The sequence below is a fragment of the Verticillium dahliae genome, genomic scaffold, assembly GCF_000150675.1.
Source record: "Verticillium dahliae VdLs.17 supercont1.2 genomic scaffold, whole genome shotgun sequence".
In the NCBI taxonomy this organism is placed as follows: Eukaryota; Fungi; Ascomycota; class Sordariomycetes; order Glomerellales; family Plectosphaerellaceae; genus Verticillium; species Verticillium dahliae.
Genome location: NW_009276916.1, coordinates 2,031,730 through 2,047,437, shown reverse-complemented (window position 1 = coordinate 2,047,437; position 15,708 = coordinate 2,031,730). Strand labels below are relative to the sequence as shown.

The window sequence follows — 15,708 nt, the reverse complement described above, 5'->3', positions numbered from 1 at the left end:
CCCGCGTGGCAACCCTGGGAGAATGCCCCCTGCTATCGAGTAAGAAGGGACCGCGATTCGAGGGGAGGCCTACGCGTGGTGTGCTAGCTTTCCAGGAGGGGAACAACAGAACTCGCCAAGCCGTTTGAGCCGCCGACGAAGGAGGAGGTGCTGCGATACCGATACACGACATACATGGGCGAGAACCACCCGGCAGAGAAGAAGGTGGTCGTCCAGTTCTCGCCGGCCGACCTGGGCTTGACGCCGGTGCAGGCGAACAAGCTCAAGAAGCTAGCGGGGACGCGGTACGACCCGGGCAAGGACATCGTCAAGATGAGCTGCGAGAGCTTCGACCACGCCGCGCAGAACAAGCGATACCTCTCGGACCAGGTGGACACGCTCGTGGCGGCGGCCAAGGTAAGACATTCGCTGGCAAGAGGCAAGCGGCATGAACAGAGGATTAACGTCAGACTATAGGACCCCAAGGACACATTCGAGGACATTCCTCTGGATACGCGACACTACAAGCCGGTGGTCAAGCCCAAGTTCCCCAAGGCGTGGCGGTTGACGCCGGACCGCAAGAAGGAGCTGGCGGCGTTGCGGGAGCAGGCCAAGCAGCTGGACGCCGGCAAGAAGGCCGAGGGACAACTGGTGGATGGACAGAAGATGATCGACGCGATGCTGGGCGGGCCTTCCGTTGTTGCACAGCAGACGATAAGCAAAGAAGCCATGGCCGAGATGTTGGTAATCGCACAGAGGCAAGCGCCGCCCAAGGCCAGAAAGCAGGACAGAAACTAGGAACAGACTGGAGGGAGAGCGCTGGAGGATTGTACCATACCTACATCACGGTGTCTATCTGTCGTGGGTGGGCGGTTGGAGGGAGCTCGCTCATCTGGCCTTGGGCGCAGGGACTCTTTTGTACAACAGTCGTGTATGTCTACGGTCAATGTCATGGCATTCGTTCACGTCGCACGGTGCCCGCCAAGGGCTGTCGAGGGTCGGGGATATATGACAAAAGCGATAGGCCGCTGAGCTGGTGTCTCGAATACTCGATCATGGTCGGCCAGAACAATGTCGGCGCAAAAGGAGGTAGATGCCAACGGAGACGGAGTCGACAGAGCGACGCCGGGGTCCTTGTCACGAGGTGTCCAGCCTTGATTGGGCAAGCGCCGCATGGCCTGCTCCTGCTGCTGGTGCGGGGCCGAGGCATCGACCTGGACCGCAGGAGCTGTCGAGTGAGTGGGGTAACCAAGTGCAGGCTCCTACCAGCAGCTGCCTAGGCCCTGGGTATCTACCAACTGTCTACCGTACCTCACCGTAGGTTGGTACCTCAGGTAGGTAGGTAGGTAGGTACCTAGTGTAGGTGGATGATGCTCACTATCTGAGGTACCGACCTCCTGGAGAACGCAACACCAGCGCGTGGGTGTCTGGCCTGCTGGCAGCCCGAGAGATCCGCGCCATTGCATCCGTCAGACTCGTTCACATGCGCTTCATCGGTTTACCTGTCTGCCTTGGTATAGCGATAGTGCTGCTCATTTGCCAGGCCATCCATGCCGTGTCCCGCCCCCCCCCCCCCCCTCTCTTCATCGGGCAACGAGCTCGCTCCCCCATGCTCGCTTCCCCGCAGCCATCTTGGCAGCCTTGTCTCTACCTGCTCCAGCTTGTCTCATCTTGGCATCCATCGCCTCCACCCTTCGATCTCACCCATTCTACTTTCTTCCAACGACACTTTGCGTGCATCACCTCCAGGTGCGATAGACCCGTCTCTGCTTGAAATCGAAATAACGACATCTTCTCGCATTTGCCCATCATGGCAGCCGCTGTCGATCAGAAGATTCCCGCTTTCGAGAACACCTCGTTGGACGACATCACTCGCGTGACTGACACCCTTCGCGCTACCTTCCGCTCCTACAAGACCAAGGACATACAATGGCGACTCGTCCAGTTGCGCAAGTTCTACTGGGCCTTTGAGGACTACACCCCGGCCCTCATCAACGCTCTGAGGCAGGACCTGCGCAAGTCCAAGCACGAAGCTCTCTTGTCCGAGATCAACTGGATCAAGGACGACTGCCTCTATCTTATCAAGAACCTTGAGCGCTTCACCAAGGATGAGCCCGTCAGCGACGTGCCCATGACGTTCATCATGATGAAGCCTCGCGTTCGCAAGGAGCCTCTCGGCATGGTCCTCGTCATTGGTGCCTACAACTTCCCCGCCCAGCTGTCCATCGTTCCTCTGCTGGGCGCCGTCGCTGCCGGCTGCACCGCCGTCCTCAAGCCATCCGAGGGGGCCCCTGCCACTGCCATGGTCCTCAAGAAGATTGTCGAGGCCTCCCTCGACCCTTCTGCCTACGCCGTCGTCAACGGCGCCGTGGACGAGACGACTGCTCTGCTCGAGGTCAAGTGGGACAAGATCATGTACACCGGTGGCTCCGCCGTCGGCAAGATCATTTCCAAGAAGGCCGCCGAGACCCTGACCCCCGTGTGTCTCGAGCTCGGAGGTCTCAACCCCGCCTTTGTCACCCGCAACGCCGACATTAAGCTCGCCGCCCGTCGCCTCGGCTGGGGCAAGACGCTCAACGCCGGCCAGGTCTGCCTCTCCCAGAACTACATTCTCGCCGACCGTGCCGTTGTGCCGGAACTCATCGCCGCCTTCAAGTCGACCTTCAAGTCCTTCTTCCCCAGTGGTGCCAAGAACAGCCCTGATCTGTCCCGCATCGTCAACGCCCGTCACTTTGCTCGCATGAAGAAGATGCTCGACAGCACCGAGGGCGAGATTGTCATTGGTGGCGGCATGGACGAGGCGCAACTGTTCATTGAACCCACCATTGTGCTCGCCAACTCGCCTCACGATTCGGTCGTCCGCGAGGAGTCGTTCGGCCCCATCTTCGCCATCCTGCCCTACGACAGCCTCGACGCCGCGATTGAGTTGGTCAACGACCTGTGCCACACCCCGCTCGCCCTCTTTGCCTTTGGCAACGAGGAGGAGACCAAGAAGAGTAAGTCGTCCTCGAGCGGTGCCCCTTGCCAGTGTGAGCGACCCAGACTAACCCAGCTGCAGTTCTTGACAGGACGACGTCCGGCGGCGCTACCATCAACGACGTCTTCTCGCATGCCTCGATTCTGACGGTCCCCTTTGGAGGAGTCGGCCAGTCGGGACACGGCAGCTACCGTGGCCGTGCGTCGTTTGATCTCTTCACGCACCGTCGCAGCGTCGCCCAAGTGCCTTCGTGGCTCGACAAGTTCCTCCGCGTCCGCTACATGCCCTACTCGCCCAAGGAACTGGCGCGGCTGCAGTCGATGAGCGCCGGCAAGCCCGACTTTGACCGCAGCGGCAACCGGATCCGCGGACTCGGCTACTGGTTCAGCTTCCTCACCGGGTTCGGCGCCAAGACGGTGAAAGGTGCGTTGCTACGGTGGATCGTGGCGCTGGTGGCGGCCGTGTTGGCTAAGAAACGGGGGTTGATCTAGGTGTCCTTGGGCTCTGAGCGAATCTTGTCTGTGCAGGTTGTCCGCATCGGGCTTGCATGGCAAGAACGGACTGCACAGGCGTACTCGTCTTGCGAGAGTGATACTAGTCCGTACTTTCGATTTGGATGGATGGGACGGAATGGGGAATGAGGACTGCGGACCGTAGTAGCCTGGACTGGATCTCGGGGTATGTATATGGTGGAAAGTAAAATGTAGACGTTACGTGTAGTCATCTCGGCCTTTTCTTTTGTTGTTTTGATTGTATTGGTCTTGCTGTCGAACAGACGGGAGACCTCAGACTGTATGAAACTATTCCCTGAGCCATGCAGCATAATCTCCCGGTGCCCCATCATCAATCGATCGATGCTGTCAACCCACATATCGCCCTCTCCCTAGTGAGAGTTGACCTCTCTTAGTTTTCGGCAACCTTCGCCTTCTCCTCCGCCGCATGCTCATGCCCCCGCGTCTCGCCATGGCTCCCATGTCCGCGTGTCAGCTCCCCTTGCGCACCCTCCGGCTCTGGCTCCTCGAGGATGCTGGGAATAGCCGACCCGGCCACATTCATCTCGAGCCCATCCGCGCTCTCGGCCGGCGGCCCAGCCCGCCCGTCACCGCCGGCGTCGAAATAGCCCGGCCTGACATCGCTCGTCTTCCTGCCGCGTCGCCGCCGCAGCGACGCCACGGCGGCGTCATAGATGCTCGTGCGGCGCGCGGCGTCGGAGCGGGCGAGCTTGCTGCCGCGGGTGCTCGTCTGCTTGGGGTCCGGCGGGTAGAGGGTCGTCTGCAGGGGGTGCGGCGGCGTGTCGCTGGCGGGCGGTTGTGGGGCGCCGTCTGCGTTCGAGGCGGGCTTGGTGAGGCGTGAGAGGACGCTGGCGAGACGGGCCTGGAGGCGGACGGTGCGGGAGCGGGGGGGTTCTGGCAGGGGTTTTTCGGGGGTTGGATGGGACATTGTAATGTTGGTAGTGATGGCGTGAACAGTGTTTTTTTTTTATTTGCTATTCCTTTTCGAATGCGGAAGGATTTCTTTTTGAATGCCGGAAGAATGTATTGACTGTGGTTGGGATGAACTGGTATGGCTGTGGTGAGGATGATCGAGGATGCTTCGGACAAGGCGATGTGGGTAGTACTTGCGTGTGAGGATTGCCTCGGCGGGTGTCACCTGGCAGACGGCAGGACTCGGGCAGCACGAGAGGACGGAAGGCGCATCACAGTCTGGATATGAAGCGTCACTGCTGTGGTCAGGGGGATCCTTCTTGGTGGGGGTTCCTTGGTCGGAGGGGCTCATGGACGATGAAGCTCTTCACCAACAGTGATCCGACTGGCGATGGCTGGCGATGGCTGGCGATGGCTGGCGATGGCTGGCGACGGCAGAAAAGACATGGCAAGTCACAATGTCCGCTCTCGTGAAACAAATAGAATAAACTGGCTGGCTATGCGAAGTCGTGACTTGCATCAGCGAGCCTCTATCGTGGTGAGGTGGTACAGTTCGGTGCCTCTACACCCTCGACTCGTAGCTGCTCTACACCCTCGACTCGTAGCCGTTCTACACCCTCGACTCGTAGCTGCTCACACCCTCGGCCTCATGTCCCTCCCGCCCTGCTCAGAGACCCCGCAGGTGCGAGTAGTCCTTGGCGTCCGTTGGCAGATAGCGCTCGGCGAGAACGTCGGCCACGCTCTTGGTCACAGGCGCCTTCTTCTCGTACCTCTCCCGCAGCGCCCTCTCGACAGGCGTCGACGTGCCCGTCTCGACGAGGTTCACAGCATCCGTCTTGATGGCCTTGGCGGCATCCTCGGCCTTGTCGTCGACGATGCCCACAACCTCCTTCACCTTGTCGACCAGTCGGCCGGCCTCCCTCTTGCCAGCCTCCAAGACATCCTCAGCCTTGTCCTTGGACTCGACAGCCTTGCGGTCCGCGAGAGCCTTGAGCTCGGCAGCCCGCCTCTCGGCAGCGACGCGGGCCTGCTCAGCAGCGACCCTGGCCTCCTCGGCCCTCGCCTCACCGGCAGCGGCCGTCTTCTCGCGCGCACGCTCCCAGGCGCCCTTGGCCTCGCGCGCAATCTCCTTGCCCTCTCTCGCGAGCTCGCGGCCACCGGCAGCAGCCCGACGCTTGGCCTCATCAATCTGGGGCTCCGGGTCGCCAAAGGCCGAGCGCCAGGCGCGCCAGGCGGCGTCCTCGAGGCCCGCGCGGACGTCGTCCCAGTCGGTGCGCTGCAGGTAGTGGACGGCGCCCTCGACCTCTGCGTTCCAGCGGTCCTTGGCCGTGTCGACGAGGTTGGCACGCTTGGCGGCCTCGATCTCGTGGCGGGTCGGCGGCGGCGCGGGGACGACGGGCTCGAGGAACGAGTCGAGGACGCGGGCTTGGGAACGTAGGAGCTGCGACTGGTGCTCGCGCGTGCGCTGGTGTGTCTGGACGGCGAGGTAGGCGAGGCCCAGCGTCAGCGTGACGCCGCCCGTCTGTTTTTTGCGTCCCAGTGGTTAGCACGAGTGATAGACTATGGACGTGCGTGGGAGATTGGTTCAACATACGAGGCCAGTGGTGACGCCCATGGTCGGTATTCGCTGTGTTGGTTGTGTGTCGACAAAGCTTTTGGTTCGAGGCGAGAGGACCTGGCGAGTGGGTCGTTGAAGGTCAATTGGCGATGATTTTCCCTTCTGTGGCGCTCAAGCTGACATGTCGAGCGTCGCTGCGCTTGACGATGGTCAGGATGCTTTTTCTTGTCGTCGTGTCGAAAGAGGTGGGTGAGGGAATGACGTGGGGATGGGCATTGCATGTGGTTTCCTGGCAGACGTCCTCGATCGGTTGCGAGGTACTTGGCAGCCGCCCAAAGCGACTTGATCCGAGTGGAGCGACCGGGGACGACCCGGTGCGCCAAGACCAAAAAATTCACGGGTCCCGACCGCCGCGAACCTCAGCACACCACCCACTGATCACCCGACTCATCGATTGCTCGTCCTTTCCATCCATCGCCATCGCCATTGTCCCCGTCAACGCCAATCCGACGATATCCTTCTTTGCACCGTTTGCACACCATCCACCGATCACAACACCCAGCCCTCCACAATGGCTGGCGGTGCCGTCAAGTACAGGCATCTCAGCCGTCACTCGGCCGCCCGACAGGCCCTCCTCCGCGGCCTCGTCACCTCCCTCGTCAAGCACGAACACATCCAGACCACCTGGCCCAAGGCCAAGGAAGCACAGCGCCTCGCCGAGAAGCTCATCACCCTCGCCAAGCGCGACAACGAGGCCACGCGCCGCAAGGCCCAGGGCATCCTCTACGTACGTCTCCTTTTCTTCCTTGGGAACCCAGCCTTGACCGCTGCTCACACGACGCAGACCCCCCACGAGATCCTGCCCAAGCTCTTCGGCGAGCTCAAGGCACGCTACGCCGAGCGCCCCGGCGGCTACACCCGCGTCCTGCGCACCGAGCCCCGCAACGCCTACGACCAGGCGCCCTCGGCCATCCTCGAGCTCGTCGACGGGCCCCGCGACCTGCGCTTCACCATGACCGCCAAGGCCGTCGCCCGCGGCCAGCACGAGGGCTGGCCCATGAACGACGTCACCCAGAAGAACGTCGACAAGGTGACGCGGTATCGCGAGGGCGGCAAGAAGGCCCTCGACAAGCTCGTGAGCCAGTTCAAGTGGGTCATGGGCCAGCAGCAGAGGGAGACGGAGAAGAAGATTAGGAAAGATGGCGAGAAGGAGACGACGACACTGGACGCGAAGCAATAGCCAGGACGAGGCCAAAAAATAGGTCAACCAACAGACCACATCGTGGTTGAGCACAGTGTGGGACGGTGTCAAGATGCTGGGACGACATGAGGGCGGGAAAGACACGGGTTCAACTGGGTCGAAATTGGGCCGCCCGATCAAACGCGGCGCTGTACCATTATGCACAACTTTGAGTTTTTTTTTGGTTTTTTAAAGCGGACTGTGCAAGGACGGGCATGGTCTGTAGGGTATTATATCTATCCATTCTGTACAATTCCACAATGTACCACGACAGAGAACAAAGAATTCGTCCACCACTTTTTCTTGCTCCTCTACCCCCCCCTCTCAAATCTTCTCACACAAAGTCAAACGTGTCCCCCCTCTCCTGAATCATCTTGCCGACCCTCTGGCTGCCGACGATCCGCTCAAGCTTCATGACGTCGTACCGCGAGAACATGACGCGCACCGTGCCCTGGCCCGCCTCGAGCCGCATCTCCTCCTCGCTCTTGGCCAGGTAATCGCCGGCAATCTCGCGGTAGAAGAGCGGGTTCTCCGGCAGGCCGTACATGACGACGCGCCTCACGCCGCGCAGCCGGTACCGGCGGAAGTGGTGCGCCCTCTCCGTGTACAGCAGCACCTTGTGGCGGCCGCTGAGAAAGTGCGAGCGCGCGCGCGCCGCGTCGGTCGCGTCGGCGTACTCGGAGATGTTGCCAAACGATAGGCTCGCGAGCGCGTCGGCCGTGGCAAAGTAGTTGCGCACGCGCACAAAGTCGAGGTACGACGGCACAAAGATGAGCGTGCCGGCGACGTCCTTGCCGCGGCGCAGCAGCGCCGGCACAATGGCCGACGTGAAGTAGGCGAAGCGGGCGTCCGGGTCGCGCTCGGCCGACGCCGCCTCGAACCGCGAGAACGTCTGCCGCGCACGCACCGGCAGCTGCTGCAGCAGGCCCGCGCACGCCGGCTGGAAGCGCACCTTGCCCGCCCAGTTGTGGCACTGCGTGCGCTGGAGCTCCGTCAGCTCGGGCGTCAGGAACGGCGCGAGCACAACCGTCTGCCGGAAGTGCCTGGCCCAGTCCTCGAGGTACCATGACCGCACGCGGCTAAAGTCGCACCCGTGCGCGTCCTTGGGCTGCAGGTTGAGGTGCTCGAAAATGTACTCGACGTGCTCCCAGTTCTGGTTCAGCAGCCCGTCCGCCTGGTCGACAATGACCATCTCGATCGAGCTGAGAAAGTCGTAGTCTGTCGCCTTCTTGTCCTCGACCGACCCAATGGCCATGCGGAGACCGAGCGGGCTCGCCATGAGTATGTCTGAGTTGTAGAATTGCGCAAAGTACTTGATTGTCTTGCGTGTGAACTTGACCCCCAACCGGAACATGTCGTCGTCGTTGCCGTCAAACAGCTCCAGAAAGTCCGCCGGCTTGTTGTCGCGAAACTTTTCTGACGTGTCGACGTACGCGTCTTCAAACCGCTTGCGGTTCTCCTTTTGCGCGGGCTCGAGGAGGTCCTCGATCGTGCTGACCATCTTGGCACATGACTGCCTCGTGGGCAGCAAGAACAATACTTTGGGCCGGACAAAGCCCTGGTCCCTGCACTCCAGGTCGGGGTTGTCCTCCTTGGAGAGCTTGTATGTGTTCTTGATCACTCGGTCTCGCGTCCTGTGAACAGTTAGGGTCAAAACAGTCCACAGACGATAGGGCAGCTGTCTTACTTGAGAACATGGTTGATGGCGTGCAGGCAGGTAATTTGTCGGAGGCTGTCGGAATTCCTGACGTTGCGGTCGCCAAACAAGATATCTTGGTAGTTGAAAAGCATGGGCGCCAAAGATTGCTGCACAGGATCGAAAGATGGCAACTTTCGGGACACCACTTCCTTCAACTTCATCTTCAGCTTCAGGCCGTCAGGCCCCGTGATTGGCGATGGGAGCTTGGCTTCCTCGGCTCCGTCAACTTTGGGAGACATGAGGACTGCACGGGAAAGCTTCGTCACATGGCGGGAAGTCGCCCACTCGTTGCCTTGGACTGCACGAACCCTTTGCGCCGTGAGAGTCTCGTCGGGGCTCGTAAAATGATTGTCAAAGGGGTCGGTGGCATCCTCCTCGTCTTCGTCGTTGTCGTCGACGTCAATGTCGTCTTCTGCTTCGGCATGAGCAACAGCCGGGTCCTCCTCGGCTTCCTCGACGAGATCCAGGTCTTCAGGCTCCTTTTCTTCGGCATCGTCGTCCTCACTTTCATCGTCGAGAGGCGCACTCCCAAGATCTGGTTCTTTCGCCGCAGCGCCGCTGTCAAGCTTGCGCCGTTTGGCGTTGCGCCCGGAATCGTCTGTGAACCCCTGCAAAAGAGCCATGTATGGCCTCGCTGCTTTCTGCGTCTGCTCCTCGTCGTCCTCAGAATCGGATCCCTCAAGATCTTCTCCTTCTCCGTCCTCCGACTCATAGTCCTCCTCCTCGCCAGAAGATTCTTCCTCAGATGACCTGGGCAAGTCAGTCGTGAGATGGCCGCTTGCACCTTGAAAGTCTCATAACTTACGCCTCTTCGCCAACACGGCTCGTTTCGAACCGCGGGCCGGTACCGCCTCTAGGAGCGCCTCTGCCTCTTCCACGGCCTCGAGCACCACCACGGCCTCGGAAGGCTCCGCCACGACCACCTCCGCCTCCGCGACCTCGACCAGGCCCTCCTCCTCTACCGCCTCGGAAGCCACCGCCACGTCCTCCTCCACCGCCGCCGCCACCGCCTCTGCCTCTGCCTCTACCTCGGGGTCCCATGAAGGCAGTTCAATGAGATTCTAATGAGGAACAAAAAATGAGCGCCTGACGGGGCAGAAAAGGCTGAATGGCGAATATCAAACTGGGCTGAAAATGAAGAAAAAAAGTTATAAGCCGTATCGTAGCCTTGCAGCATCCAGAAAAACCCCACATGCGCACCAGCCACAGCGGGGCACGGCTCGCCACGGTTGCTATCAGCCTCTATCTTAGCGCCCACAACCCAGTCCCACTCTGCTGCCACAATTTTCGATTTTGAACGACCTCCCGACTTGTCGCGAACGGGACGACGGAGACGACTACATCACCCCCCCCCCTCTCAGACGCTACCTCCGCCCCCCCGTTTCCTCTCATTCTAGCCATCAACCCTGGCATCTGCCCAGCATGGCTGTAGAATCCGAGAAGTTCCTTCACCTTTCGAGGCCCATCGTGCCTGCGACGGCGAGCCTCCAGGGCAACATTGCCCCGCTCAACGTCAATATCCAGCCTCAGGTACGTGCGACCCCTCTTTGACATGAGGCGACGTTTGCGACCCCCAAGCCCATCATGTCGTCCTTTGCTCTTCGCTTCCATCATCAAGGATCCTCTGTACTGACCTGTCTCCCCAGGCTATTCTCTCCATCCTTGACCATGCTGTCCGCCGCGACATCAACGACACGCAGTCGACCCGCGTCATCGGCGCCCTCGTCGGCACCCGCTCCGAAGATGGCATGGAGGTCGAGGTCCGCTCCTGCTTCGCCATTCCCCATACCGAGAACGAGGACCAAGTCGAGGTCGATGTAGACTACCAGAAGAACATGCTCGCCCTGACCCTCAAGGCCTCGCCGCGCGAGTCCCTCCTCGGATGGTACACGACGAGCCACGAGCTCAACTCCTTCTCCGCCCTCATCCAGAACTTCTTCGCCGCCCCCGACACGGGCACCTTCCCCCACCCCGCCGTCCACCTCACCATCACGACCGACCCCGCCGCCGAGATTGAGACGCGCGCCTACATCTCTGCCCCCGTCGCCGTCAACGCCGAGCGCGCCGCCGAGTCCTGCCTCTTCATCCAGGTGCCCCACAAGGTCCTCTACGGCGACGCCGAGCGCTCGGCCCTGACGGCCATTGCCGCCGCCAAGGACACCGAGGACCGCTCCGCGCCCCTCATCTCCGACATTGAGGGCCTCGCCCGCTCCATCGACCAGGCCACGGGCCTCATCGACCGCGTCAGCGAGTGGGTCGGCGGCATCCTCGACGAGGACGAGGAGCCCAACCACGCCATCGGCCAGTACCTCATGAACGCCCTCTCCCTCGCCCCCAAGGTCGACCCGGAGCAGATGGAGTCGGACTTCAACAACCACATCCAGGACGTCCTCATGGTCTCCTACCTCGCCAACACCATCCGCAACCAGATCGACCTCTCGCAACGTCTGGCGACGGCCACCCTCAACATGGGCGAGAAGGACGGCGAGAACAAGGCTGCCGACGGCGACAAGGGCGGCGATTCGCGCGGCGGTCGCGGCGGCAAGAGGGGCGGTCGCGGCGGCGGCCGCGGCGGCAACCACAACCGGGAGCCACGGGAGCCCCGAGAGCCCAGGGAGCCCAGGGAACCTACCGAGTGAAAAAGACAAAGTTGCAAAACTGAGCATGGCAGGGAGGGGCCCCCCTTTCTCTCACAAAAAGTCAAAAACAAAAGTCGAATGAAAAAAACGACGATTGGAAGAATGGCAAGTTCTGTTGACTTTTGAACCCCGCCGAAAAGAAAAAAAAAGGTATCACTAGATCGTGCTTGAGCGAGGCGGAGCGGGCAAAGGGGAAAATAGGGAGGCGGAAAGAGGAAAGGGGAAAGCATGATGATTCCACGAAGCAGCTAGCTAGCCAAGCATTTTGACGGTTTGGAGGGGGCGTTTCTCTCCCGGAAAGGAGCGGAACAAATGTTGCAAGGAGGACACCGAACCGTCATGGCGTTACGGCAGTGTCAGGATTAGACAGCCAACCTTGGGGCGAGCTGAAATTTTACGAAATCACCACCCAGGAAGATCTTGCCGCCTCACACTTGATGTACATCACGCCGGGCTACTGAATGGTTGAAAATGTAATCTGTGTCATTATGGAAGAAGAAAAAGCGGATCTAGCTCATGCTGTAGCCTACGCGGCTGAAAAGCATCCCGTCCGTCCATCAAACGCCACCATGCTGTGCCAGTCCCGGAACGCCAAATCTTTTTGTCGTGTCACACACTCCATGAACATGCCCCCGCCCTCCCTTGCCCATCCTGCCTGTGCCACGTTATGCGTTGAGAGTTCAGATGCCGGTCTTCGGCTTTTGCGGTAGCGTCGCCGGGTTGCCGTAATGAGGGAGATGACTGAACGTCTGCCCTGCCGGCCCCTGGGGTGCCACAGGCTTGTTGGGAATGTGGTGCTGGATCGGGTTTTGCACAACGGCCTGGTGCGGAGGTTGCGGGGGGATGTACGGCACGCCAGGACTAGACTGCATCATGTGTTGGGGGTGCTGAGGGTGCTGGGGAGGCGGGGCATGGTACAAGGGCGCCGAGTTGTTAGATCCTTGCCGAGCCATACCATAGCCAGCCGGTCCGCCGTAGGGACCGGGAGGCCCTGGCTGCTGATAGCCGACATACGACAGATGCGGCGAGCCGATTTGAGGACTGTTGTGGTGCGATCCAGGAGCACTGAACGATGGCTGCGGTTGCTGCATGGAGGCCATTCCCCCGCCGGGTACAAATGACTGCGTCTTGGGGTTGAAGGCATGCCGGTTGTAGCTTCCGGGGATTGGGTGCTGGCTCTTCGGGTCGTTCGGGTTCATGTGAGCTGGAAGTTGGCCATAAGCATATGGAACTCCAGAGGATGCCGACATGCCTCTTGGTGAGTAAGACGCAGGATTTGGGGCTGCGGCCGGCATGGGCGCAGGCGCCGGTGCCGGCACCATCGGTGGTGCTGGGCCGCCGTTGAATCCTTGCTGCCAACCCGGCTGCGTAGGCACAGACACTGGCACAGGCGCACCATAACTCGACAAGTTAGGGCTCGGCAGCATCTGAGGCCTATGTTGAGTGGGCTGCATTGGTGGCGGGGGTGGTGGTGGCGGTGGTGGCGGCTGCTGAGCCTGCGGCGCTGGCGGTTGGGCTTGGTACTGCTTACGGGACGGCGTCAGTGGGGATGGGCAAGATATGTCGTCGACTCAAGGTCTGACTTACCGGTGCCATGTTGGGATATGCAGGGTACCCGGAGTGCACAGCAGGTGGCGGATACGCCTGGCCTGGCGCCGTATACGCAGTCTGCATCTGATTCACATATGTCGGCGGCATGGGTGCTGGGTACTGGGAGCCAGGATGAGGGGAGAACTGCGGCTGTTGTACCCAGGATTGCTGAGGGCCGAATGGGCCGTATAAATGCCTCGAATCGAGACTGTCCGAATCATCTCGCCTCTGCTTATTGACCTTGCCCCTCTTAGCCCCGCTGGCTCTGTCTTTGGCAGAAACGGAGCTGGCGCGAGACATTCCATTCTCAGCCTCATTATCTACTGACAGGTTAATGATACAAAGTCTACGTGAGAGCTACGAAGGATCTTACCGGGCGTTGACTCTCCCGTCTTCTCCGAGTTGCCAAAGATGCGCTCACGAGCCTGCTTGTATGCTTCTTCGCGCTGTTCTCTGGAAAGCCTACACAATACGGTCAGCAAAATGGATACATGCCAGAAAGGGGGAGGCGAACGCACTTTTGGTTGGCAAGGGCGGACTTCTCTTTCCCATCGCTACCGTCTTCCGATGTGACCTTGTAGACCGCGCCGCTGACGGTACCAGATTCGACATCCTCTCCGCGTCTCATGATTTTTCGGGGTAACATGACAGGAGGAGGCGTCTCGCTCAAGGGCTCTGGAACACCAATGCTGGCCAAAGACTCAGGCACCCTAGCGTACGGTGTCCTGAATATGCGTACTGAGCCGATTCGAGGCTCATACTGATGCGTCATGTGGTAGTAATCAGCCAATTTGTGGGTTAACATCCTACAAAACGAGTTGGAAGGCGGAAAATCCATGAACGGTTCTCTGGAGAAGTGTGAGCACCAAAAAAAGTATCATCTGGGATATGGAATTCTTACTTTGAGTTCTGTACGAACTTGATGAGTTCAGCTTCAAGCCTCAATAGAAAAAGACGATCCTTCTGGGAGGACATGGCTTCCAGGAGCTTCTCGTCAGGCGACTGTCCGTGAACTGCATTCATGTAGTTGGACAGATCACTTGTCAAGTTTGCGGCGGGAACCTGAGGGGGGTCGGACGTGGCACTTTGGGGTGTGACGACGCCTTGGCTCACCGAGCCAGAGACGACTTGGGGGGCTCTCCTCTCAGTGGCAACGTGGTCGCCGATCTGAAGCCCTTTGGCCCGCGCTGCAAGATCAGACCCCATTCGAGAATTGGGAAGGAAGGGGCCTCGGAAGGAAAAGGAGTCGTCATCTTCTGCTGCAGCTGCCTTGACGCTGGCACTGTCGTCAGGTCGAAGTGACTCCTTTTCATCAAGGGCAAAGGTAGTTCCCGAAGTGATGCTCTTGCCGTCCAGACTAGCCGGCTTGGTGCCGAGCTCTGAGTTGGAGTCGGCGCGCTGCGACTCATCCGAGCCATCTTTGATTGCAGACTTGAAACGGTCGATGGGATGCGAGCCGCTGCCATTCACAACCAAGCTGGGAGTCCTAGCTCCGAACTGTACGTCTTTGAGGCCATTTGCGACAGGGTCATGGGCGAGGGGCTTCATTGGGGACCCAAGCTCCGGTGCCAGGCCTACATTTTTGGAGCCGGCTTCGGTAGTTGAGCAACTCCCATTCGCAACAGTATCATGGGCATTGGTCGTTGTGGCGGTATCGGCCTGCTTGGTCATGGGGTGGGCCTGTTCTTGGCCAAGAGGAGCGGCGGGTCGACGGGCTGAGGTGAGGGGCGCGTTTTCTTTCGAAGCAGTCGCTGCGATCTATACGCAAAACAGTCCAAGTCAGCACAAGCTCATGAGCGAGGGCCTGATGACCCAGGTTTCCGGACACGCAGTGCTCGAGCTTACCTTCGCAAATGATGGCTTTTGAAGGCCAGGGGAAACCTGCGTGGTCTCCATTATGGGGCCTAGGTGGTGGTTGTGTCTGCGGCGAGTCGTATGTGGGTTGTTGGCCAGGACGTGACTGCTTGCTCGAGCAGACGGTCTTGCAAAGCGAATCGAAGGACGTGGTCCCAGAAGGAGGGGGTCGAAAGACAAGATCCGAAATCAAGCACACAACTGGATCGAGGCAGACATGCGGTACGAGAGGGAGGTTCCGTGAATCATTGTCGAGAGAACAAGGTCATGATCGCCAGCGTGGTTCAATGGCAATACCGATGCCGGGTGCTGTTTCGCGCCAACAGCGGGTTGATCGCCTGGTGCTTCGCAAGCCAAGTAGGTTGTCTGCCCGCGACCGTCAGCAAGGATACCAGTGGGCGCGATACAGAATGCTGCCAAGAGGGGACGAAAGAAAGAATGTGGGCGCACAAGAACTGGAACAAGGCGACCAGAAGAGGAGAGCTGAGGGAAGACACAGCTTGTCGCAGGAGGACGGGGTGCAGGTCGTGGACCAGGCCGCCCGAGCACAAACTCCGACAAGCTTGGATGATGGGGGGGGGGGGGCAGAATAAAAAGAGCGGCTGTGACTTACCCTAAAGTAGTTGTCTCTCAGTTGGTCGCAGCAGTAATGAATGGTCTGTTCAAGATGGCACAATGAGAATGTATGCGTCGGTTGCGTATATGAGGGATGATGGGGTCAAGCAGGCGCCATTCCCGTACGTTGCTG

At 59.9% G+C, this 15,708-nt stretch overlaps 8 protein-coding genes across 8 annotated transcripts in view; 4 read left to right on the top strand and 4 right to left on the bottom strand.

Moving 5' to 3' along the window:
- Positions 1-777, top strand: part of VDAG_01488 (37S ribosomal protein S24) — a gene marked incomplete at both ends in the record, with an annotated part of 1,657 nt that extends 880 nt beyond the window's left edge. Inside the window, 2 exons of the mRNA XM_009650374.1 lie at positions 88-396; positions 457-777. Coding sequence (XP_009648669.1) covers positions 88-396; positions 457-777 — 630 coding nt within the window. The remainder of the gene's footprint in view (positions 1-87; positions 397-456) is intronic.
- Positions 778-1,789: 1,012 nt separating this feature from the next.
- Positions 1,790-3,700, top strand: VDAG_01487 (aldehyde dehydrogenase 3H1; the record flags this gene model as incomplete). Its single annotated transcript, XM_009650373.1, has 2 exons — positions 1,790-2,975; positions 3,038-3,700. The coding sequence occupies 2 exons, from the start codon at positions 1,790-1,792 to the stop codon at positions 3,445-3,447; spliced, it is 1,596 nt and encodes a 531-aa protein (XP_009648668.1). The 3' UTR covers positions 3,448-3,700.
- A 159-nt stretch (positions 3,701-3,859) lies between these two features.
- Positions 3,860-4,396, bottom strand: VDAG_01486 (uncharacterized protein; the record flags this gene model as incomplete). Its single annotated transcript, XM_009650372.1, has 1 exon — positions 3,860-4,396. One exon carries the CDS (start codon positions 4,394-4,396, stop codon positions 3,860-3,862), a length of 537 nt encoding a protein of 178 aa, XP_009648667.1.
- Positions 4,397-5,047: 651 nt separating this feature from the next.
- On the bottom strand, positions 5,048-6,200 carry VDAG_01485 (uncharacterized protein; the record flags this gene model as incomplete). Its single annotated transcript, XM_009650371.1, has 2 exons — positions 5,975-6,200; positions 5,048-5,902 (listed from the first exon to the last, which is right to left on the bottom strand). Exons 1-2 carry the CDS (start codon positions 5,993-5,995, stop codon positions 5,048-5,050), a joined length of 876 nt encoding a protein of 291 aa, XP_009648666.1. The 5' UTR covers positions 5,996-6,200.
- A 309-nt stretch (positions 6,201-6,509) lies between these two features.
- VDAG_01484 (50S ribosomal protein L17) lies at positions 6,510-7,178 on the top strand (the record flags this gene model as incomplete). Its single annotated transcript, XM_009650370.1, has 2 exons — positions 6,510-6,725; positions 6,783-7,178. 2 exons carry the CDS (start codon positions 6,510-6,512, stop codon positions 7,176-7,178), a joined length of 612 nt encoding a protein of 203 aa, XP_009648665.1.
- A 334-nt stretch (positions 7,179-7,512) lies between these two features.
- Positions 7,513-9,918, bottom strand: VDAG_01483 (digestive organ expansion factor; the record flags this gene model as incomplete). The annotated part of the gene is made up of 3 exons (XM_009650369.1): positions 7,513-8,812; positions 8,866-9,627; positions 9,683-9,918. The coding sequence occupies 3 exons, from the start codon at positions 9,916-9,918 to the stop codon at positions 7,513-7,515; spliced, it is 2,298 nt and encodes a 765-aa protein (XP_009648664.1).
- Positions 9,919-10,299: 381 nt separating this feature from the next.
- VDAG_01482 (eukaryotic translation initiation factor 3 subunit F) lies at positions 10,300-11,516 on the top strand (the record flags this gene model as incomplete). The annotated part of the gene is made up of 2 exons (XM_009650368.1): positions 10,300-10,407; positions 10,524-11,516. 2 exons carry the CDS (start codon positions 10,300-10,302, stop codon positions 11,514-11,516), a joined length of 1,101 nt encoding a protein of 366 aa, XP_009648663.1.
- A 680-nt stretch (positions 11,517-12,196) lies between these two features.
- Positions 12,197-15,002, bottom strand: VDAG_01481 (uncharacterized protein; the record flags this gene model as incomplete). Its single annotated transcript, XM_009650367.1, has 7 exons — positions 12,197-13,039; positions 13,104-13,426; positions 13,480-13,568; positions 13,625-13,954; positions 14,008-14,168; positions 14,220-14,864; positions 14,952-15,002. 7 exons carry the CDS (start codon positions 15,000-15,002, stop codon positions 12,197-12,199), a joined length of 2,442 nt encoding a protein of 813 aa, XP_009648662.1.
- Positions 15,003-15,708: the final 706 nt, after the last annotated feature.